Source organism: Peromyscus californicus, unplaced genomic scaffold (assembly GCF_007827085.1).
Source record: "Peromyscus californicus insignis strain IS unplaced genomic scaffold, ASM782708v3 Scaffold_17__1_contigs__length_78620276, whole genome shotgun sequence".
Classification (NCBI taxonomy): domain Eukaryota; kingdom Metazoa; phylum Chordata; class Mammalia; order Rodentia; family Cricetidae; genus Peromyscus; species Peromyscus californicus.
Genome location: NW_026294469.1, coordinates 49,399,048 through 49,421,889, shown reverse-complemented (window position 1 = coordinate 49,421,889; position 22,842 = coordinate 49,399,048). Strand labels below are relative to the sequence as shown.

The 22,842-nt window shown below is 53.1% G+C and overlaps 2 protein-coding genes across 2 annotated transcripts in view; both read right to left on the bottom strand.

Moving 5' to 3' along the window:
• The window catches only part of Camk2a (calcium/calmodulin dependent protein kinase II alpha), a 37,324-nt gene extending 33,939 nt beyond the window's left edge, over positions 1-3,385 (bottom strand). The window contains exon 1 of the mRNA XM_052742254.1: positions 3,137-3,385. Coding sequence (XP_052598214.1) covers positions 3,137-3,198 — 62 coding nt within the window. The 5' untranslated portion in view covers positions 3,199-3,385. The remainder of the gene's footprint in view (positions 1-3,136) is intronic.
• Positions 3,386-10,400: 7,015 nt separating this feature from the next.
• Arsi (arylsulfatase family member I) lies at positions 10,401-16,925 on the bottom strand. Its single transcript, XM_052741473.1, has 2 exons — positions 16,384-16,925; positions 10,401-12,563 (listed from the first exon to the last, which is right to left on the bottom strand). Exons 1-2 carry the CDS (start codon positions 16,692-16,694, stop codon positions 11,153-11,155), a joined length of 1,722 nt encoding a protein of 573 aa, XP_052597433.1. The 5' UTR covers positions 16,695-16,925; the 3' UTR covers positions 10,401-11,152.
• Between the last annotated feature and the right edge of the window lie 5,917 nt (positions 16,926-22,842).

The window sequence follows — 22,842 nt, the reverse complement described above, 5'->3', positions numbered from 1 at the left end:
CCGTTAGAGGACCCAGAATCAACTTCTTAGCTTCTCTGAATTTATGTGCTTCAGTGCCCGGGTATAGAGGGGATCTTCAGTCTGGCAGCATCTAGAAGTTCCAGAAACCCCTATTCAAGGCTTTATCCAGGCAGGAGAGGGAATCTCTGCTTACACCCTAGGCTCCTCGAAGGCCACTGGTGACAAGCCAGTCTTCCCTGGGCAGAATGCCAGGAAGTCTTCGTGGAGTGCTAACCCTCTTCCATGCTGTGGCAATCCAAGCCCTGATAGGGGTTAACCAAAGTCTCTTTTTAGGTAACCAGCTGGTTGTGTGGACAGAGTTCTGGGTGGGGGTTCTGGGTAGCCACACAGTGTCCTAGCTAGAAGGCACAGGATCACCAACTAAAGGATGAACTCTGCAGACAGACTTCTTCATTGCTTCCGTCACGGAAGAAGAGCCCGAGAAGACCTTGACCAACATTTCCCCCTCAACAGGATACCGTCTACACAAAGGTTGAACATTGAGAAGGCTCTGCCTCCTCCTCTAGGCTCGCCCAATCCTGGAGGATAACAGCCACCCGAGTTATCCTGCCAGAGGCCCACTGTGTGTCAGCCAGGCTTGCGGCTATGTCTTCACACACCATCTGTACAATCTTCACAGCCCTTTACAGCTCCAGCTTGCAGGTCAGAAAGAGTGGCAGCCCACCCAATGTCACAGAGCTAAGGGTCACGTGGGGCAGCCCCTCCCTGAACATCCACACCTCAGTTCAGACTAAGGCTAAGGTGCAGAGCAAACGCCATCGGACGCGCCCTCCATGGGGTACCCTGGCCTGTGTTACTCAAACAGCCACAAAGCTGGCCCAACACAACCCCTTCCCCGTGGCACAAGTGCAGGTCCATGCACAGTCTCCTAAGGTCCCACATGCTCTGACCCTGCATGCAACATTTTGTAGGTTTATGCATTTTTCTAGGGAATATCTATTTAGGCTTTCACCAGATTCCTGGAGGAATAAATGACCTAAAAAAAAGGTTAAGAGCACCAATAGTTCTGCAAGGAAGAGGTCTGAAATTGATTGGACAAGGCCTGGGCATCCCTGCCACTCTTGGTTTTCCTGCCATGGCCGTACCACTGTTCCTGGTCCCTTAAAATTCTGCCCCTACCCTAGCACCTCTTAGCATCCAGGCAGGCAGAGGGACTGAGAAGGCCAATCAGGCACATGAGCTCAGTACTAATGATCCCCCATCTCTTCTCAGAGCAAAAGAGCACTTTGCGTTACTCTGATCCCTGGAATCACATCTCAACTCCATTTCATTGTGCTCTGTGACGCAGTCCCTGCCAGAAACAGCTGGAGTGGCTCCTGAAAGGTAGCTCCTGTCTATTCAGGAAATCCTTAGGTTTCAGGTGCACACTAGACATACTCTGGAAAAGGGGTCCCAGATAAAGTTAAGAGGCATTCCTCCAGAGCAGCCTTAAACATTGTATTCCTGCCCCCCAACACAAAGACACGCAGAACAGCAGGAAGTCTGGAGACAGACGTGAACACACATTTGCACAAGGGAGCCAGGCTATGTGTAGGTGTCTGAATAATCTAAGTGTGTGTGTGTGTGTGTGTGTGTGTGTGTGTGTATTATTCAGGGGCTATGCTTAGACACAGCCATAGGTCTACCTCCCACACATATGTAGACACCAGCATAAGCTCACACATGCCCACACACCCACATGAGCCCATGAGTCCAGGCAGGCCTCACACAGGCATGCACACACACACACACACACACACACACACACACACACACACACACACACACACTTCCTGTACATATTCCTCAAGATACATGCACACTCAAGAACATTCTGTCCATATTTCTTATCTGTGACCTTATACACTTTATATACACACTCATGTTCACTGATATTCACACAGCTCTGCCCTGCCACACATGTGCACACAGATGCATGTCCATACTTTCGCTGCAATCTAACCAGGAGCATCCCTTGCATAACTGTGCACACACACACACACATCCTTGCAGGGCACACTGACATTTTTAGGCTTTCCACACAAATGACACACTTGCACATCTCTTCGTGGTTTACTTGCACCAGTATTTGCATGCCTTTTCAGTTCACACTGTGCCCAGCGTCAGTTCTTATACAACTCCATCTGCTCCCCATGGAAGTCATATATAGCTTCTCCTCAAAAATGTTCACTGGTACATGCATCTCCGCATCTCACACTGGCACACATCTGTTCACAGGGCCCCTTGTCTCATATCCCTACTGCTACAACAGGGCCCGAACAGGGCTGGTACCGGTACTTCTGCGTCCCTGGGGCACTCTGCCAAACTGCTCCCCAACTCCTGATGCATCCAGGACCCCCACAAGCCCCGCCGGGAACATCTAGAAACCTTCCCTTATATCTGTAGCCTGCTGATCTACCCCAGGGAACCTTTCTCTTGTCTGCTTCCCCACCCTTCTCTCAACATCGGGCACAACACGATGGGTAACTTTGCCAAAGGACCACCGTTTCTAGTGCACAGCCTGCTGCCACAGTGGCATCCCCCTGCCCCAGCTTGCTGATAGTTCCTCCCCTCCTCCCAACACCACGATCGCTTTCACGTTAACCCCTTCGGTACCGGAGCCCTTGCTCCTGGTAGGGAACTTGGGAAGGGGGAAGGGATGTGCCACTCTGCACAGTGTCTGAAGTCAGGGCCTCCAGGTGGGTGGTGGTGAACTCTCTGTCACGACAGGCATCTAAGTTCAACTACAGAAAAGATTCCAGTCTGGACCCAGCCAAGTGGGAAAAATCCCTTTTAAATCCCAAGTTTCTAAGAATCTTTGGGCACCCAGGTCATGTGTACTTATGTACATAGTTGTGTGCATATACCGTCAATCTGTTACCCTTTAAACACACACACACACACACACACACACACACACACACACACACACACACACACACACACAAAACCAGGCTATGTCAACATAAATGTGTCAACGCCTGACTCTGGACACTCTGTGCACACACAGTGCCCCCAAATCATGCAAAACACCTCCCTCTGCATGCACCAGAGAGCTCCAGTCACACAGGCACACGCCCCCTGCCCGAGAGGCTGATCCCCCATGCCCTCCAAGACTCCCTGAGGTGTGACTCACTTTCCTAGTTCTTCAAAGAGCTGGTACTCTTCTGTGAATCGGGTGCAGGTGATGGTGGCCATCCTTGCACTGGGCAGGCAGGCAGGCGAGGCGTTAGGCTGAGAACTAGGACTGGGATGCTGCTGCTCTGCTCCCAGAACTAGGGGCCCGCTCGCCTGCCCGTGCTCCTGAGTGCGAACGGAGAACCGGCTTGACTGACGAGCTTGGGGCTTCTGAGCAGGGCACTGTGGCTGCTCACAGCCTCGCGAGCCTTCGTCAGCATCCAGGTCCCCATGGCAACCACCTCCGAAACGCCCTGTTCCCGTTGCCCCGGTAACTGCCTCCCCAACACCTGCCTGCCTTCCACTTCAAAACCTGCTCCTGTGTTGCCCTGGCTCCCCCCCCCGCGCCCCCCTATACACAATACTGCAGGACTGTGTGGGCTCAGGAGCAAGTGGACCCCGTTTTCCCAGGGTGATGTGCTGAGGGGGATGGAGAAAGGGAAGAGAACAAACTTAGTCCGCAAGTGATCTTCTCTCTTCCTACCTCCCCCACCTCCAACTATAGGGCCCTTTTAAACAGACGGGATGGGATTAAGTGGGGCAAAGAGGCAGTTGCTATGGTAACGGCTAGTGGGTGCCACATTCTGGGATGGTCCTTGAGAAAGACAGGATGTAGTTACCCTGGCAACTTCATCTCCTCTAGAGAGACAGGTATTGCCCCGTTGCCCTGGCAACAGCTGGGTTCTAAGGTTTACAGGGGAGTGATGGCTAATTCATCTCTCTCCCCTTCCCTTCCCCCGGTAGTCTCTGCCGTCCCTCTGTTCCCTCTGGGAACTGGTCTGGTTGACTTGGCCTCTGCCTCTGTCCTTATTTTGCTCCTGCTCTTCCTGCTTTTTAGCCACTGTGTGTATCACACTGTCACTCCAGCTCGGGGAAGAAGTACAGAGCAGACCCAGGACTCTGGCTCTGGCTGCCTTTTCACCCCTACCTGTCACCGCTGTGCAGCTGGGCCCCTCCTGAGGCCTCTTCCGCCAGCCCTCCCCACCCATGCCCCTAGAGGGACCTTGCAGATTTGGTCTCCTGGGGCTCCTGTCCCAGTTTCTGCTTGTGCTTCATGTCAAGGTAGAATGGGAGAGAGGCAACTCTAATGAGGTGAGCATGGCCTGGCTCACCCAGGGCTGGGCCAGTGGCGTGGATGTGGCCTGCCCTGGAGTCTTCTCTCCCGAACTCTAGTCATTTTTCCCGATGAGCTCACCTGTTCAGTGCATCAACCACACCGGCAGCCGCAAATCATGCCCCAAGGCAGAGAGTTTAAAACTAGTGATCTGAGTTCGAGTTCCAGCCCTGGCACTTCCTAGCTCTGTGACCCTGGGCAAGGCGCTGAGGAAGCTCTCTGAGTCCCCATATCCTTTTCTAGAAAACAGGAAGGAAGTCATCCTTGCAGAAAATGCCCATAAAGATGCAATGGCCTAAGGCCATAAATGGGCTCTGGGAAGTAGGCAAACCCGAACGGTTCTCAATTTCCAGAAAGCAAAAAAGGAAGCTTGAAAGTGAGTCCATGGCCACTCCTACAATGCAACCTGGTCTTGAACTCCCCATCCCTTCCAGTCAGGGGAAAAAAAAAGGGGGCCTCAGTGTGTTTCACAGGTGGCTGTGCAGAGGTCTCATGCCAGCATTTGTCCCCAGTGAGCAAGGGACAGATAAAAGGACCTGGAATTGCAAATTCGCTCAGTTTCCAACTTGCCCCTCAGAATCCATTCATCACTGTATTGCTCACCTCACTTGTGGACATAGTAGTACCTTCGATGATTCTCCAATGCCAACAAGTGTCTGACCCAACTGGGGGAAGGGGACCCTGGAGACATGGGGGGGGGGGGGGGGGGGGGACTCTATCCCTCTTCCTGAGAGTCAGTGGAAGATTGAGGGAGAGCTGTTCAATTCAGCCACTTTTCTCAGGAAAGAAAAAAAAGAGGGGGGAGGTGGAGGGGAGGGAGGGAGGCGAGCCAGGGAGGAGGGGGTAATGGCTTAGCCACTAATTGCGCCATTACCACCTTCAGAAAAGGAAAAACCCGCTCAGTTTTGTTTCTGCACACAATACGCTTCCCGCTTCTGCCGCCAACGTGGCAATTCAGAGGCAGAGCAGAGAGGCCCGCGCTCGCAGGGCTGCACAGCTGGTGGGTAGCAAGCAGGCACAGAACACCATGGCCAAGGCGAGCGGCACCGGAGGAAGGCAGAGGTGGGGGAGAGCTTCCATCCTCCTGCCTCAGACCCTCCAGCCCAGCGGGTCTCAGCCTTCCTAATGCTGCGATCCTTTAATACAGTTCTTCACGCTGTGGTGAGCCCCTCCCAACCATAAAATTATTTTCATTGCCACTTCAGAACTGTAATTTTGCTGCCGTTATGGGTCATAATGTAAATATCTGTGATTTCTGATGATCTTAGGCAACTCTTGTGAAAAGGTCATTTGGTCCCCCAAAGGAGTCGTGACCCAAGGGGTTGAGAACCACTGTTCCAGCCTGTTACCAGGAGAATTCCCGGGACCACCCAGCCACTGCTCAGGGGAAACAGTGTTGAACAATTATTAGTGGCTAAATGACTTACAGGCTGTGATTTTGAGTCAGTGTCCTGACTTCTCTGGACCTCTTCAAGTGCAAAATTGGGTAAATGATGCTCCTCACCTGTAAGGCTGTTTTGTGGCTGAAATGAGATGAACCCAGCGGCTGATACAGAAGGAATTATCATTAAGGAATTAGAAATCCTCCCTGGACCGTGGAAGCACTTTGGGGCACTGTTCTCGGAGACCTTGCTGGGGTTTAGCTCATGGTAGACATTGGCCTGGCATTGGCCTTATTTGCAATAATTCCTGCAAAACAAACGTCAAGGACCGAAAAAGAGGTCGCTGGGACCCTCACTTATTAGGGCCCAAGGGCATGGCAACTGCTTGAAAATCAGTAAAACACTAAAGGGAATCGCTAAGGCTGTAACCATGGAAATGTAACCCTGTGAACAGAGGTGGCCATCCTCTCAGACCAGTGCTGGCCTGGCCGCTGCTCCTGTTTCTCCTCTCGGATGAAATGCAATGCTTGCTTGACTCAGGGGCCAGCAAAGCATTCAGAAGAACCCCGGGGGCTCAAGGGAGCATGTGAAGGCACTGGCCAGCCTGATACCTGCCTGCCTCTGACAGGGACCATGGGGTCCTAACAGCGTTGTGGTCAGCGTGTCTGTTTGTCCTTCCACTTCCAGCTCCCTTCCCTGCCTTTCTCCCTCATGCCCTCCTCCCTGGTACCCTCCCTTCCCTGCCCCTTCTCTCTCGCTGATGCCTTACTCTCCTGTGCATGTAGGACTAGGGGACAGGCAGGTCCCCGGACCTTGGGCCCACCTGATGCAGGAGACCTAGCTGGACAGAAGAAGCAGGCCGTGGAGGTCTGTCTTAAACCTGCACGTGTGCATACCTCTTGGGACCGTCTAGAGACGAGTTTAGGGGTGCAGGCACCGGCTTTGATGGGCACCTGCATACCGAATGCAACTGTCACTCCGCTGAGGAGGCATGACCACTAATTCACCACATCCTCTGTGCCCACAAAACTGGCAGCCGTGCCTAGTGGCAGCGGGCACCAAGGACTCAGCCATGCCTGTGTGGCAACGAGGCTAGGCTGATGATCGCACCAGGGGTGGTGGTGGGGGGGGATTGGTTCTGCCAGACTTTCCACTCCCCGGGGCCACAGTAGGCATAACAGTGCAGCACGTGCACCCCATCTGCAACACGTGTGCGGTCCTCGAGCACAGGCCTGTGTGTCGTGGGCTGGTGGCCAGGGGTGGGAACCCTGAAGTTTGTTGAGCCAGCATGGCGACGCCAGAAAGAGATTGGCCGTGCCCGTAGACGGTGCCTTGTGTCAACGGGAGGGAGGAACAGAAGGCGGCTGGGCTGAGTTCCAGGAGTGATGCGAGGGAGGCTTACAGCACTAGGGGCACACTGTGACAGCCTCTCCAGGTGCTCTTACACAGATGCTAAATGTCACAGGGTCTTGCGGGGCCTGAACACGCACCACAGGAAAAAAAACGTGCCATCTGAGTGATCCCGTGGGGCCTGTCCCACTAAGGGCCCCGGAAAGTGAGGGGCAGGCTCCGTAAAAAGTGGGCCAGGAGGGAAGGGATGCTGCGAGGGTCTGAGAAGAGGGGAACTGAGGTAGGGCCGTCTGTCGAGTAACGCCAGGCCTGAGAGAACGGGAAGGAAGCAGCGCTGTGCCCTGAGGTGTCCCATGCAGAGGCCCTCCCTGAGCAGGCAGTGGTGCACACTCTGCAGTCAAAGGTCCCAATTCCTATGCTAGGACAGCTGGAAACAGAGCTTTCCCAGGAGTCTCATTTCCTCCTGGGAAGGTCAGGGACAAAACACTCATTCTTAGACCCCAAAGACAGGAAGCAGTTACTCCTACATCAGAGCCAAGCCCCAGAGCTAAGCATTTTTTTTTTCCATGACACTGTTTGGACCTTGCGGCAATGTGATAAATACAGGTATAACGGTCCCATTCTGCAGAGCCATGACACACTACTTACTGCACACTCAGGAATCATTCCAGGTCTGTGTGACTACACCACGCCTGCCCTGCATTATTAGGCCCCATAGAGAGCTGAGAAGACCGTTGGGGCCACAAATCCCTTAGAGCTAGGAACCAAGGTACAGAGAGTAGAGGCTACCCTCTCACGGGTACACAGGTTAGTGGCAGTTAGGGCAACAGCCTGGAGTTTCTGGCTCCCTGAGTGCTGCCCCTTCCTGGCATTGCCAAGATGCTAGCCTGTGTCCCAGGGAAGCCAGAAGTGTCTGGAGGAAGAGGAGATACAGCCCTGGCCCAGGCAGGTAGATGTAAGGCTCCTCCTGGCTATGCTAGGGAGCTGGTCATTAGAAGCGAGGACTCCATAGCCAGGTTCCAGCTAAATAGCAGGTTCTTACCTGGAACTTCACTTCTCCAGCTAACGGGTCTGCTCCATCTAATCCAGCCCAGGGAGAAACAGAGGCCTCAGAGAAGACCTGTGACCTATGGGCTGCCTCTGGGGGCCCTTCCACTCTGTCCTCTCCAAATGGACTTGGGTGACGTAAGCAAAGGCCTAGAGGTACTGTGTTGGCTAGTTTTAAGTCAACTTGACACAAGCTAGAGTTATCTGAAAGGAAGGAACCTCTGTTGAGAAAAGGCCCCCATAAGACCAGGCTGTAGGGCATTTTCTCATTAGTGATTGACGGGGGAGGGCCCAGCCCATTGTGGGTGGTGCCAACCCTGGGCTGGTGGTCCTGGGTTCTATAAGAAAGCAGGCTGAGCAAGCCACAAGGAGCAAGCCAGTAAGCAGCACCCCTCCATGGCCTTTGCATCAGCTTTGGCCTCCAGGCTCCTGCCCTGCTTGACTTGCTGCCCTCACTGCTTTTAGTGATGAACCGTTACGAGGAACTGTGAGTGAAACATGAGCTCCTTCTTCCCCAGGTTGCTTTTGGTCATGGTGTTTCACCACAGCAATAGTAACTCTAAGACAGCAAGTCAACTGGGAACTGGCATAGAGCATAGACTCAGGTGAGTGGGGAACCCGGACCACAGCAGAGAACAGGTAGTAAGTCACGCTGACCGCTATGCTGGGCCTCTCAGTACCATACCCCAAAGACCATCAACCTCAGGCACTCGTGGCCCACGGGTTCCTGGGGACCAGTTTGCAGACGGAAGCACGAATGATTCCTGGGCTACACTGGTGTCTCGGTTGAGGAGAAGCCAGAGTTTGTTGAGCTCTGCATTGAGTGTAAGACTGAACAGAGGGAGGCTTGAGCCAAGCCCGCTCTTCAAGACTTCAGAAACAGACACCGGCCGTAGCACCAATTATTCCTTATATTTCGGGGCCAGACTGACGGCAGGGAATAGAGCTTGGGGGGCCCGGGAGAGAACAGGAAGCACCATGGATGGTCCTGCTCCTGTGGCCCCAAAGGGATCCTCAGAAGGTTAGTCGATGATGGGGCTGGAAGGTGGAAAACCCTGCCAGGCGGCGGCCCTTCAGTAGTCCTCAGAGAAGCATCCATAACAGTTCTCCAAAGCCTGGATCCACAGGGAAGGCTGGGCTGTGTGCTGGTGTGGCAAGCCAACAGGCATGGCTAAAACAGACCCCAGCAGGCCTGGAGTGTCCTGGGCAGTGGGCAGACTATGAATAGCCTCTCTGGGATACACTAGGCTAAGACACCACCTTAGGAAGCATCTTCTTCAGAGCATCCCCCCTGAGCAGGTACAAATGCCACAGTCACAGAAGCCCAGAGACCTCTGCCAGGCCTGGGCCCCGCCTACCATCTGGGCAGCAACATTACCACGGAAGGGCAAAACAGACAGGTAGGGGAGATGAGAAAAAGGGCACAAAGGACAGGGCTGGAGCTGGAAAGATGGCTCGGCCTCGAAGAGCACACATTGCTTTCCCGGAGGGCATACGGCGTTCTGTTTCCAGCACCCGTGTGGGACCACTCACACCTCCTGGAACTCCAGCTCGAGGAGAATCTGAGGCCTCTAGCCTCTGTGGGCACTTTACTCACGTGCACATACCCACACACAAACACACGCATCTACACATCATTAAAAATAAGTCTTAAGGGGAAAAAAAAAGTACAGGGCTGCAAGGAAGCTCCCAGAACGCAATGGTCACCTCCTCCCTGCAGCTCAGGCCAGGTCCTCGTGCAGGATTCGGCCACTGCCGTGGTGATGCAGTCCTGCAACCGGCACCCAAACCCCCACCGCACTGCACTCACCCCACCCCACCCCACCCCACCCCACCCATCCCGCTCATCCACAAGCTGACGAGTCCTAACAGGCCTCCTTTGCCAGTGACAAAAATAACTATTTTCAAATTTCACAGCAGGGCCTTCGCCTACACACACTGCGCCGACTGGAACCTGAAGGGAGATATGCAGAACGCAGTGTGCGGATGGAGCGGTGTGATGCAGCAAGCAGGCTTTACAAACACCACCCCCTCCTCGCCACACACCGAGCCTGCGTCCCCCAGATGCAAATGTGCACAGTGGTGCTCAGAAGGACCAGAGGTAAAGACTCTGGGATCATCCACTGTACACTTAGGCCCAGAGAGGGTCAGGGGTTTGCATACAGCCACACAGTGAACCTGTGACAGGGGCTCCCTTCCCTGTTTCCCTTGGCTAACCGTGAGCTCACACAGGGCCCCCAGGACACACACACATGTGCATACACATAGACCAGCATCTCTTGCCTGTGGGTAATGGCACTTTAATCAAGTTCACAGGCTCCCCTGCAAACACTAGCTTGGTCAGTTTTCTACAGCACTGTGAGGTAGGCCGAGCCAGGGCTAGTATTTCCCTGTCCCTTTGCAAGTAGGGAAATCAAGGCCCTGAGGGAAAAGGACTGTGCCCAAGGCCAAAGGAGATGATTGGTTCAAAGACTTTTTTTCACAGCTGTCTCTCCCACCCTCACTATGCAGCTGCTCAGGGCCCAGCCAGGTTCCCCTGGATGCTGGGGACAAAACAGAGGCACGTTCCACTAGGTTGCCACATCTTGCGGCTCCAGGAATGTAAAGGTTCTCATACCCTCTACTGCCCATTTTCATTGAGTTCCTTTAACAGAGCAGCCAGCTGGCCATGCTCCAGCTGATATCCAAGAGCACCACAGAGACCTGGAAAGAGGGTCACGGCCTCATGTCATCTGGAAGGTGGCAAGGTCAACAAGGAACTCTGCCATGGCCCCAGTCACAGGCACACACTGGAGTCATAAAGTCACCAGAGCTCATCTTAGAGGTGAGGAGACTGAGGCAGAAGGCTGCTGTAGGTAACCTGAGGTCACGGAACAAACATATCAGGAGAGAGGCAGGACCCGGACCCAGGCATCCCAGCCTGCTCGGTGCCCACCCCCAAGTCCCACACTATTCAGCTAAGGGCTTCTGTGCTCTCCCCAGACATGCCTGCAGATGAGACTTGACCTTGGCCTTCTCCCTGAGAAGCAGCATTGGGGACAGTATCTGAGGGGGAACTGAGATTCCCTGCCACCCCCAGCCGTCAGATCCGATGGGACATCAGCCTGGTGTTGAGTTTACGGAAAAAAGATCGAAGCTTGCAAATCTTGCATTTCTTCTTGCGGCGGCCCCGGGAGAAACTTCGAGCCCTGCCTTCCTCCTCCTCCTCATCATCATCCTCATCCTCATCACTGGCCCAGGGCCCCCAAGCGCCCCCATTAAAGTCAGGATGGGCCCGAGGGTTCGCAGCTGGGTAACGCACGGGGATGGCGGTCCGGTTATAATCAGCAAGGCGAGCCAGCAGGGTGCGGACTACATCAGGTCGCTGGCCAGCCAGGTCCTCTCGTTCATAAGGGTCAGCACTGATGTTAAAGAGCCACACAGCCTGGCGGATGCTGGCCATCCGCTCCAGGTTCCACCAGCTGCCGGGGAAGGAGGCCAGCGTCTGCGGTGGAATCCAGTCACCATAGCCGGGGTCTCCGGTGAGCAGCTTCCACTCTCCCACCCGGATAGCAGCCTGAACAGCTGTATTCCAGATGCCAAAGCCACCCTCCAAGGAGCCATGCCGGGCATGGTTGTAGAGGGGGTCGATGTTGTGTAGGATCTCTGTGCGTGGTGAGGCCCGGCCCTCACTAATGGCTGGCCAGACATCGTAGCCATCCAGTCCATCAGCTGCTGATGTAGTACCACCGGCCAGACCCACCAGTGTTGGGTACCAGTCCGTGATATGCACCAGGGCCCGACTGGTCCGTCTCTTTTTCTTGAGCAGGGGGCTGTGGACAAAACCCAGGCCCCTCACACCACCTTCCCAGTACGTGCCCTTGCGTCCTCGAAGGGGCCAGTTGCTACCTCCTGAGAAAGTCTGGCCACCATTGTCACTGGAGAAGATAATGACGCTGTTGTTATAGAAACCATAGCGCTTGAGGGCCCAGGTGATGTTGCGAACAGCCTCGTCCATGCAGGTCACCATGGCTGCGTACTTGCGCCGAGCTACATTGCCCATCGTGCGATAGCGGTACAGGTACTCCCGGGGTGACTGTAAGGGTGTGTGTACCGCCTGGAAGGCCACGTAGAGGAACAGGGGGTTCTGAGGGCTGTGGCTGGCAAGGATGTGGCTGGCACGCTGAGCATAGAGCTTAGTGGAGTACTGGCCGCTGAGACCCCAAGCCACACTCTCACCCTCATGCAGGTCGAAACCACAAACCCCTGGGCCGTCACAGTTGTCATAGGTATAGTAGTCCACATTGCCTGTGAGGGAGCCCAGGAAGGTGTCAAAGCCCCTGCGGGTAGGCAAGCACTCCTTCCTGTAGAAGCCCAGATGCCACTTGCCCACCATGTGGGTGGAGTACCCTGCTTCCTGCAACTTCTGGGGCAGCGTCACCTGGTCCAGAGGCAGACAGTTGGGTTGCCGTGGGCGGATGATGGAGTGTTGCAATCCTGTGTGGATCTGGTACCTGGGGGTGGGGGGTGGATACATGGGAAATGCAAGTGAGCAACAGACCACCACTCCCAATCACCAACCCACAGTAGCAACCGGAGATGGTCCCCTGGTCCAGTGCCACCAACAAGAACAGCAACAAAAGCACCAGATACTGCCAAAGGCCTAAGCGCCTACACACGTTCATTATCTCCAGTCATCACATCAATGAAGTAGGTATGCCAGCTTATTGACGAGACACAATAATGGCCGCTCAGAACAGTTGAGGGGCTACCCGGGACCACCCAGCCAGGAAGTTAGTGCATTAGGAGTTGAGCCAGGCTTGCTAACCACAACAGTAAGAGCTAACACCCAGTTCTGGCCATGTGGTTCAGCATCACACCGCCCTTGGAATCTCGCTCACCAAAATCCTCGCCACAAACTAGGAAGTACACATTATTGTTATTCCCACCTCCCAAATAAGGAAGCTGAAGCTGGATGATTCGATTCACATGACTAGTACAAAGAGTAGGCTGAGTATCCCAGCAGAGGCTCCAGACCCGAGTCCCTGAGCTCTAGGCTCTAAACTTAGAACACAGCCTGGGTACACCAAGTCCTGGTCTCCCAGGCAAACCCCTACTCCTTGGAAGCTCATTCCCTGAAGTTTCTTACAACTCACTCAAAGGACGAGTTAGTTTATTTCTGGCTCCCCTTCCTCCCTGCACCAGGGATTTGGTTCACACTGTCACTGTCTACTTGGCCCTGGAACTACAATTGTGTATGCTCTTGGGCCCAATGACACACGACAGGGTTGTCTTTGTATTCCTAGCACCCCAGTGATACGTAAAGCTCACTCAGTTACTTTTGGGGTGGATGGATGGATGGATGGATGGATGGATGGATGGATGGATGGACGGATGGGCAGGCAAGTGAATGAACGAACTCAGACAGTATGGGAGTCAGAAGTGAACTAAGGGCTCTTCTAGGTTTTTCATCTACTTTAAAAAAAAAAAAAAAAAAAAAAGCGCCGGGCGGTGGTGGCGCACGCCTTTAATCCCAGCACTCGGGAGGCAGAGCCAGGCGGATCTCTGTGAGTTCGAGGCCAGCCTGGTCTCCAAAGCGAGTTCCAGGGGCGCAAAGCTACACAGAGAAACCCTGTCTCGAAAAACCAAAAAAAAAAAAAAAAAAAAAAAAAAGCAACAACAGGGGCTGGAGAGATGGCTCAGTGGTTAAGAGCACTGGCTGCTCTTCCAAAGGACCTGAGTTCAATTCCCAGCACCCACATGACAGCTCACAACTGTCTGTAACTCCAAGATCTGACATCCTTACACAGACATGCATGCAGGCAAAACACCAATGCACATAAAATAAAACTAAATAATTTGCTTTAAAAAGCAACAACCAAGATCCAGAGGAAGGCTTTGCTCAAGGTCACTCAGCAGTCAGGGCCAGTGCTGAGACTTGAGTCCAAGCAGTCTGAGCAGCAGTGTGCCCACCTCCTCACAAGGGGGACCAGTTTACAAGTATGAGTGAGCTGGCTGGGATGGGAAATCCCTGAGAAGCACCCCACTCCAGGCTTTATGACTTTAAAGGGGCACCCTGCACCCAGGCCAATGCATCAGTAAACCGCCTCGCAGCATCCTGGAGTTCCTTTATTCACTCGTATCCCATCTTCCGCTGCTGTGGTCAGAGACCCGTGTGATCTGCTTAAGATGTCTTAAAAGTTGCAAGTAAATAAGCCAACTGGAATGTCACAAGGGAGTTAGAATCCCACACCTTTCCTGACCCCTAGGCAGCTGAGTTAGCCAGTGCCTGAGTACTTGATATTTGACACCAGCTTTTCCTTATCTTAAGGCCATTCTTAAGACTTTGTGCCACACATTCATTTAATTCTCCCCCTGACCGTGTGTGTGTGTGTGTGTGTGTGTGTGTGTGTGTGTGTGCCCTTTGTGTGTGATGTGCGTGCATGCGTGTGTGTGTGCGTGTGCACTTTGTGTGTGATGTGCATGCATGGCTGGGGCCTACTCATGCCAAGGCATGCACATGTCAAGTCAGAGGACACCTTTCCAGAGTCAGCTCTCTTTCCACAGTGGGTTCCAGGAATTGAACTCAGGTCGCCAGGCTTATACAGCAAGCACCTGTACCTGCTGAGCCATCTCACCAACCTAAACCTCTTTTGTGAAATACATGCGGAACATTATCACAATCCCCAGTCTACAAATAATGAAACTGAACCTCCCCCCGCAAGTGTAACATGTGACCCAAAGTCAGACAGCTGGCAAACAGAACTGTTTTAAACCCAGATCTACCCAACTCATGCTCAAAATGTGTGATACAGCTTCTCCAGGCCTCAGGCACACTGAGAAATGATTGGCTTTGACAGGAGAAGCAACCTAGGGCCCAGACTCCCAGCTGAGAGTCTCAGTATAAGGGCGGGGTGCCTGAAGCATCGATTTGTAATGTGGGTGGGCCAGCTAAGCCTTGCCAAAGTCCATTTGTCAGTGAGTAACATGAGAAACGTTGGCTCTCTCCAGTTCCACTGAACAGGACTGCAGAAGTCACGGAGTAAGTAAGCATCTGGTCAGATAGAGGCAGCTGCAGAGGGCGGCTGGGAGTCCCCGGCTGGCCCTGTAACGCTCTGCTAACTTTACCAATAAGAGCCTGGAGCGCTGCCCTGGCTACCCATTCAGCTGCTTACCAGAGTTATGCTGCTGGGGGAGAGAGAGACACAACGCTAAAACTCTGAATGCAGATTCTCCTCCCTCTTCAGGGGGTGAGTCACTGTCCCCTGCCAGGGTCCAACGCCACACCTGCGACACAAACCTCCCTCCCCTCTCCCTCTTCCGGCTCTTCTTCAGTCCCTGGATCTAAAGGCAGGATACTGATGGGAAGAGGAAAGGCACCACCATTTGATGTCCAGCCCCATGACATCAGCTACTGACGTCGCAACCCTCTCACCTGAAAGTGGGCAGAGGCACCAAGCTGGCTTTTCCCTGATTCCATGCCTCATTGTCCCACCCAGGAAACAGGGAGAGATGGGCTCAGGCCCTGAGATCTCAGTAGTGATGCCAAAGCTCGCCACAGCTTCCCTTCCGGGAAGAATTAGCTCCAGCTCAGTCCAAGGATTTTCTTCTAAGGGAAGGGAGTTTGCCTCCCACAGCCCCGCTCCTGCTTCCCAACTCTTATACAATTGGAATCCCCAGCACCGCCAGGGAACAGCTCATTGCAAGAGGATGCAACGCTGCGGAGGAATCTTCCATGAGAAACTTGGGGACTTGGAGAAGGGAAGCCACCAGCCTTAGCTTAAGGTCCCATCTCACCAGTTCCTTGGTCTTCTCCCAATGGAGCCATGAACGTCATGGGACCAGAATCTTTCCAGTAATAAATTCAGAGGCTGCCATTTATTGAGAGTCAGGAAGGTTCCATATAGACCATCCCCCTCCCACCACTCCTTCTCAAGATAGAAACTGTCCTTAGCTCCATTTTATGGACAAGGAAACTGAAAGTTCAGTGACTTTTCCAACGGACTCCACATCTGTCAATATACACAGAACTCAAAATAAGAGTAAACGGTTCCTCTGATGAAGAAGGGAACAGACGTGTGGAACGTGAGTATCCTAGAACTGCAGAGTAGGACTCCAAGACGATCAGAAGCACTGAATATGAGGGTTGGGAAACTGAGGCCCAAAACAGGCAAGGGACTTACCGATGATCTAATGGACGTCACAGGCAAAGCTGGTCCCACAACACGTGCTTCTGGGGTCCCTGCACAGGGCTATTCCGCAGGGTCTGCAGCCTACCAACCGGGTGCTTTGGGGATTTGGACACCCAGTCCCTAGGGTCTGGGCTGTGCCTACCTGCCAGTGAGGAGTTGGCTCCGAGAAGGCGTACATATGGGCTGGATGTAGTAATTCTCCAGCTTGACGCCCTCAGCTGCCAGCCGGTCCAGAGTTGGGGTCTCGATATCTGAGCCGTGGTAGCCCACGTCGTGGTACCCTTGGTCGTCGGTGAGGATGAAGATAATGTGAGGAGGCTGCGGTGGAGCCGCTGAAGGCTGATCGCCGGCCTCCGCAGGCCCATCAGCCACGAGGCCCGGCTTGGCCCAATCCCAGGACAGGTAGCCCAAGCTGAGCAGGCTGACCAGGGAGAATCCAGAGAGGGCGTGCATCGCGACGCCGAGCCGGGCGCGGGGCTCCCAGGGCCTCAGAGCCTCCCGCGCCAGGGACGCACCGCCGGCCCGTCCGCCCTCCGGGATGCAGTGAGAGGCCCCCGGGGGGTCTCGTCCGGCACCCGCGGCGGAACAGCAGGGCGCCCCGGGAAGGCCGGGCTCGCGCCAAGCAGCCTCCCGCAGCCCCCGCTCCCTCTTCCCCAGCTCAGCCTGGCCAGCCCGAGTCGCGGAGTGGCGGCTTCCCAAAAGTGCTCTCCACCATCCCGGGACTTCCCTCTGTCTTTTTACCCCGATCCCTCCCGCCTCTTAATTTCTCTCGCTTCTGCTTCCCCTTTCTCCTCCCTCCCCGACCCCCAATTCCCCCCAGCTGAGCTTCTGACCCCGCCCGGAGTCACCGCAAAGCAATGCTCCCTGCAGGGAGGTGGGCAGGACCCCACAGGGGAAGGGGAGGGAGACAGGGGCTGGGCGGGTCTGGGAAGGGACACAGTCCAAGAGAGGGCGAAAAAGTTGTGACATCTGCCGAGCTGAGCCCCAGGTGAAGGGGTTGGATGCCGAAAAGGGCCCCGCCCCACGGGCAGGGAGCCCAGGCCCCGTGCGGCCGCCAGCTCTAAGGCCTGCTCCTGGCCAGGACTAGCCAGAGAAGGGAGGGGGATTGCTTGGAATTCAGTGGAACAATTCCGGAATGGTCCGGCCAGACATTCCTTGATCATGGAGTCTTAGCATATGAATGCCAGCCCTAGAGGAGTCATTTTCCAAGCCAACTAGGTCATTTCTAGAGATGGAGAGACCGAGGTCCTGAGATGACAAGGAGCTCACTCGGCTGGGTCTCAGAGCAAGCAAGGTTCTGCTTGAGTGGCAGCTCCCTTCTGGCTCTGGCAGCTTCCCTTCCCTCCACTTCTCGCCTTTCTCACACCACTTCTCAGCTAGTCCGTAGGGTACTTACTAGGGTGCACGCCCCGGTCTAGACGGCAGAGGTGTTGTATACATCTTTTATCTACGGGCTCCCTCCATGTTACAGTGGGAGCTCAACCCTGTGTGTTGCATGAATGAATGCAATGAGTGAATGGATAAATGGGCTTCCAAGATCACCCAGGCCAACTCCCCTCCCAGAAGGTAAGCTGGCAGGGTCAAGCCAAGTGTTATGGTAAGACAGGGGCAGCTGTTCCAATGGTTAAGTGTTTGCAACCAACTTTAAGTACCATTTAGGCCACAGCAAACCTAGCTGAGCACCAAGTGCCCATTTGCAACGTTGGGTTATAAGCGCCCCTGAGGGTGCAGCGAAACTACTGAACTGGACCACTCCATGGATACAAAGAAGAAAGGTTTATTGTAACTATGAAACTGCTGTGTGCCTATCTCTCAGGTTGTACAGAAAGGATAGCCAGAGACATTTGGGGCGGGGTGGGGGTGGGGTGGGGGGGTGGGGATTGGTGAGGGAGTGGGGTGGTGAGTCCAGAGCCGCGTGGCTACAGGGTTGAGGGTGGGGGGAGGCTGGTGACTGCCAGGGCTATCTCAGGTGCAGAGAGAAACCTTACTGGTTGTGAAGGAAACCTGCTGGGATGGGGGAGGGGGGCTCGAGCCTGTAGCCTGGAACAGCCTGGGAGTTTGCATAGTGGAGGGGGTAAGAGGAGCCAGGAGGGGGGCTTGTGGGCCAGAAGAGCCCAGTGGCTTTGAGATGCATGACGGTACGTGTCAACAGGGACCAAAGGACCCTGGAGGTTAGCATGGGTTTTGATATGTACCGCAGGCATATGCCAATAGAGAACCAGATGCCCCATTCGCCACAGGCCCGGGAGATAGGGAAGTGGCTCTTCCTGGCAGACAAAAAACCCATTTCACAGGTTTCTGACGAATGCTGAGAGTAGGCGTTTGTCTCCTCCAGCAATCCTTCTCGTTTCCCCGTCAGCCTCCAGCCTGAGCTAACCACAGACGGTCATTCTGGACATAACCGCGGTGCTCTTATGGGGGGAGTGGGACCCTAATGTGGCTCTACCTAAGTTTCCATTTTTTATTAAGCTGTATTTATTTAGTTTGTTCTCCATGTGTGTGTGTGTGTATGTGGGTGGGTGTGAGACTGCCATGACCCTCGCATGGAGGACAGAAGACAACGTGGGGTCAAACTTGGGTCATCAGACTTGTAGCTTGGTGGCAAGTGCCTTTCCCTGCTGAGCCATCCTGCTGGCCTTTCGGCTGCTTCTTTGTTCGCAGGACCCCCGCTGGCCACCAAAGGGGATGAGCGAGGGCAAACTGCCCTCTACTGTGTGACAATGACATGCTCTTCTTGAGGGTATCAGGATCTTAGGAACAAAGACTCCCAGGTACGTCTTCCCCTCCTCGCACCTTTTCCCTGCCAAGATTCCTCCTCTCTTACTGAAAACCACTGTGTGTGGAAGGAAACCAGACCTCCAAAATAGCAGCCCAATTTGAATCTGCATTTGGAAATGAGGGCTGCGTGGGGCCAGTGCTCCCGTTTGCTCCAAGCCCCATATTTAGGGTGACCAGATTTATCAGAAGGGAAAGCGGCCTGTTGTTCTGGCGACAGACATGTTGAGGACAGACAGGAAAAGTACAGCCTCCTGAGGGGTGGGTTGCTAAAATGGTGCTTCTGGAGGCTTCAGCAAGGTTGTCCTGGGTGACAAGGTGAGGCGGACAAGTCACTAGAGGTCACGGGGACCTCTACATTTGTCCCAGACCACTGGCCAAGGTGGCCTTCCTCTTGCTCATACAAAAAGAGAGATGGTAAGGTGAACAGGCTGGAGTTTTTAGTCTGTCCCCTCAAAACAGTCTGAGAGCATAGGATCACAGGCTGCATATCTCCACGGGGCTGCACAGACGATATTTTAAGGGACAAGATCGTGGCTATAACATGAGCCTGTTTAAGTTCAAATCCCGCCACTTATTTAGAGTCTGGCTTTGACAAGTTATTTTATTTTCCTCCCTATCTACTTCTCCATCTGTGAAATGGGATAATGAGAAATGGGAAATGAGATCCACTAACACGGTCCGTGAAGTGTCCTGCTCAGAGTCAGCACTCACTGGCTGTGGATGGTTAATTGCTCTGCTTCCTCCTTTTGAGAACTGACTCTTGTGGGTTAAAGTCACAGGCAGACAAATTCCAGGCCAATGTAAGGGATTACTTTTGTAAGCATTCTGGCAGCTTGCTTAACAAAAGGACATCCGCGGCGGGTGAATGACCAGTGAAGAGAGGTGGGTGGAGCACTGCGGGGACCCAGCTCTTGTTTCCCAATATTCCTACTTCTTTTAGGAGTCTTTTGGTAATCCCTAAAACCTAGAATGGAAACCCAGAGTGTGTCTCAGAAGTCATCGTTCCCCATCAAAGCTCTAGAGAAATAAAGGCAGACCCAAGTCTCCTTCTTAAAATACCATTACAGCTGCCAGGCTGGAATATTTCAGGCAGACTTTTCCAAAGGCTCAGAGACCACAGGGTGGAAATAAACACACAGTGAAATGCAGATCCAGGTCATGTGGCTTTCAGGATGAGCTGGTTATCTTTTATGTCTTTCCCAGGGTACTTGCCCTCTTTCCTGAGACGAAGTCCATCGGCGCTCCTCTCTCTCTCTCTCTCTCTCTCTCTCTCTCTCTCTCTCTCTCTCTCTCTCTCTCTCTCTCTCATACACACACACACACACACACACACACACACACACACACACACACACACACAATTTTAAGGTATCTCAAGTCTGCGGCCACTCTCTGAGTGATTAAATCAGACTTTACACATTCTTTTGTTGTTGTTTGTTTGTTGGTTTTTTTTTTTTTTTGTTTTTTTTGGTTTTTCGAGACAGGGTTTCTCTGTGTAGCTTTGCGCCTTTCCTGGAACTCACTTGGTAGCCCAGGCTGGCCTCAAACTCACAGAGATCTGCCTGGCTCTGCCTCCCGAGTGCTGGGATTAAAGGCGTACGCCACCACCGCCCGGCGTTTGTTGTTTTTTCAAGACAGAATTTCTCTGTGTAATAGCTCTGGCTATCCTAGAACTCACTTTGTAGACCAGGCTGGCCTGGAATTCAGAGATCCATCTGCCTCTGCCTCCCAAGTGCTGGGATTAAAGGCATGCGCCACCACCATCCGGCCAGACTTTGGACTTTCTCATGCCTCCAGACCTGGCTGCTTCCTAAATGATTGCCATCATGGATGCCCACCTCTCTCAGGTGATAGCAGCCTCCCATTCACATAAGTGTGTTCTTATCCCTTACCCCCCACAAGACATCCACATCAAAACACTGCAAGAAACTTAACATCTTCCCACGAAATGCAGATCAGACCTGGCAGGGGTGTAGCTCTGTTACTTCCTAGCTGTCAGAGATTTCATTTCCACCCATGAAGTTAGACTCAGAAAAAAAGAGAGTTTCCCCCATTCCCAGATCTAGTCAAGAAAGGAGTAAGATGCCCACCCGTCTAGAAGTGAGGTTCCTGAATCCAAATGGAAAGCTATGTGAAAGGACTTTGAAAGGTCTTTCGTACTTAAAGGTGTCATTCTTCTAATCATTCGCCTCCAAGGCAGCTTCTTAGGGTGCAAAGAGAGTGAAGTGAAAAACTGGATGAGTCTGTTTAGTGACTCTGTCACTGCCATATCTGTGCATGTGTGTGTGTACACATGCACACACACAGCATGCATGCGTGTGAGTAGAGAGATATATGTATATTTAGTCATCTTTAACTAAAGTGATCTTATTTTATATATAGCTAGATAGAGCCTTCTGGTTATAGTCCTTGGCAAAGACCCTACCTACCAATCGTGCGTGCCGACATTGTCTCACTGAAGGGCATTTGTCTGGACTGGACTCTATACAGAGACTTACAAGATTGACAACAGGCCTCTGACAGTCAGCAATGTCACAGAATTCAATCCCTTACCTAGGAAGGGAGCTCCTCAAGCCTTCCTCATTCTAAGCCTCTGCCTCTTACTTTGTACACGATTCTTGCAAGGATGTCATTTTTATTCCCAGTTCCTGAGTATCATACACAGCTCAGAGGACACATGTAAAGGTGGCTGGAGGCAATTGTCTATCTTATAATAACATAGGCACACAGAAAAAGCATTAGAGAGAAATACAGGAATAAACAAAATCAAACAGATAATTCCAAAATCCAGAAGCCTAGGAATTTGGGAGCACATGATGCTGTAGCAGAGACCCATGTAACAGAGCCAGGGGCCTTACCCAGCACAGAGGAAGTGATGCGGGATTTGAATCCTATTCTAGAGACTGTTTATAAGAAAGCCAAGAAATGACTCATCGTGTGTGTGTGTGTGTGTGTGTGTGTGTGTGTGTGTGTGTGTGTGTGTACGCTCGCATGCGACCTCAAAGGTGAGCGTCTCATTCCTCAGGACACCATCCACCATGTTCTTTGAAGCAGCTGACCTGTGAGCCTCAGGGATCCTGCTGGCTCTGCCTCCCAGCAGATCGCAAGTGTACCACCATGCCCAGCTTTTTAACATGGGTCCTGGAGATCCAATTCAGATCCTCATGTTTGCATGGCAAGAACTTTTGCCAAGCAAGCCATCTCCCAGGACCCTGATCTGTTTTTTTTTTTTTAAGGTTTTCATCCAGAATGATATGAAAGTGTACAGAGGAAGTTCCCTTTCTCTAGAGACAGTTACGTCCTCTGGGGGTTCTGTGGCAACCAAGAAGCTGCACCACTGCGGCACTGTTCACAGCAGGCCAGCACAGTCATCCACATTCTTCCCGTCCTTTGTAGCCTCCACACAGGTACCTGCATCTCAAAGGTAGCCACACACTGGAAACAATGCATGTTGTCCTGAGTATAAGGGTACTGCACCCCACTTCTGGTGCCCTCTGACAGCCCAGCCACGACCTCCTAACCAGCAGCTCCTTTTGGAGAAAGACACCCCCCCCCCCCCCCCCGCAAAGAGGAAATGCCCCAGGTGTCCTCAGTCACCTGGTTATTAACAGCTGTTCTTACCAGACTGCCCAGGCTCTCTAGGAGGACAGTGGTAATTACAATAGTTAATGATCATTAGAAAGGTGAAGGATGGGTTAAGAGAGCCATGATGGCTGTGCCATGGAGAGAGAGCATGGTGGAGTACCTAGTAAGTGTCTCTCAGAAAGTCCTGGAGAGATAGGCGTACCCCGTGTGTGTGTGTGTGTGTGTGTGTGTGTGTGTG

Bases quoted from the DNA above. Each gene is read 5' to 3' on its own strand.
- Arsi (XM_052741473.1), bottom strand. From the start codon at position 16,694: ATGCACGCCCTCTCTGGATTCTCCCTGGTCAGCCTGCTCAGCTTGGGC. The intron at 12,564-16,383 runs GTAGGCACAGCC...CCCCACCCCCAG, and splicing joins AGCCAACTCCTCACTGGCAG to GTACCAGATCCACACAGGAT.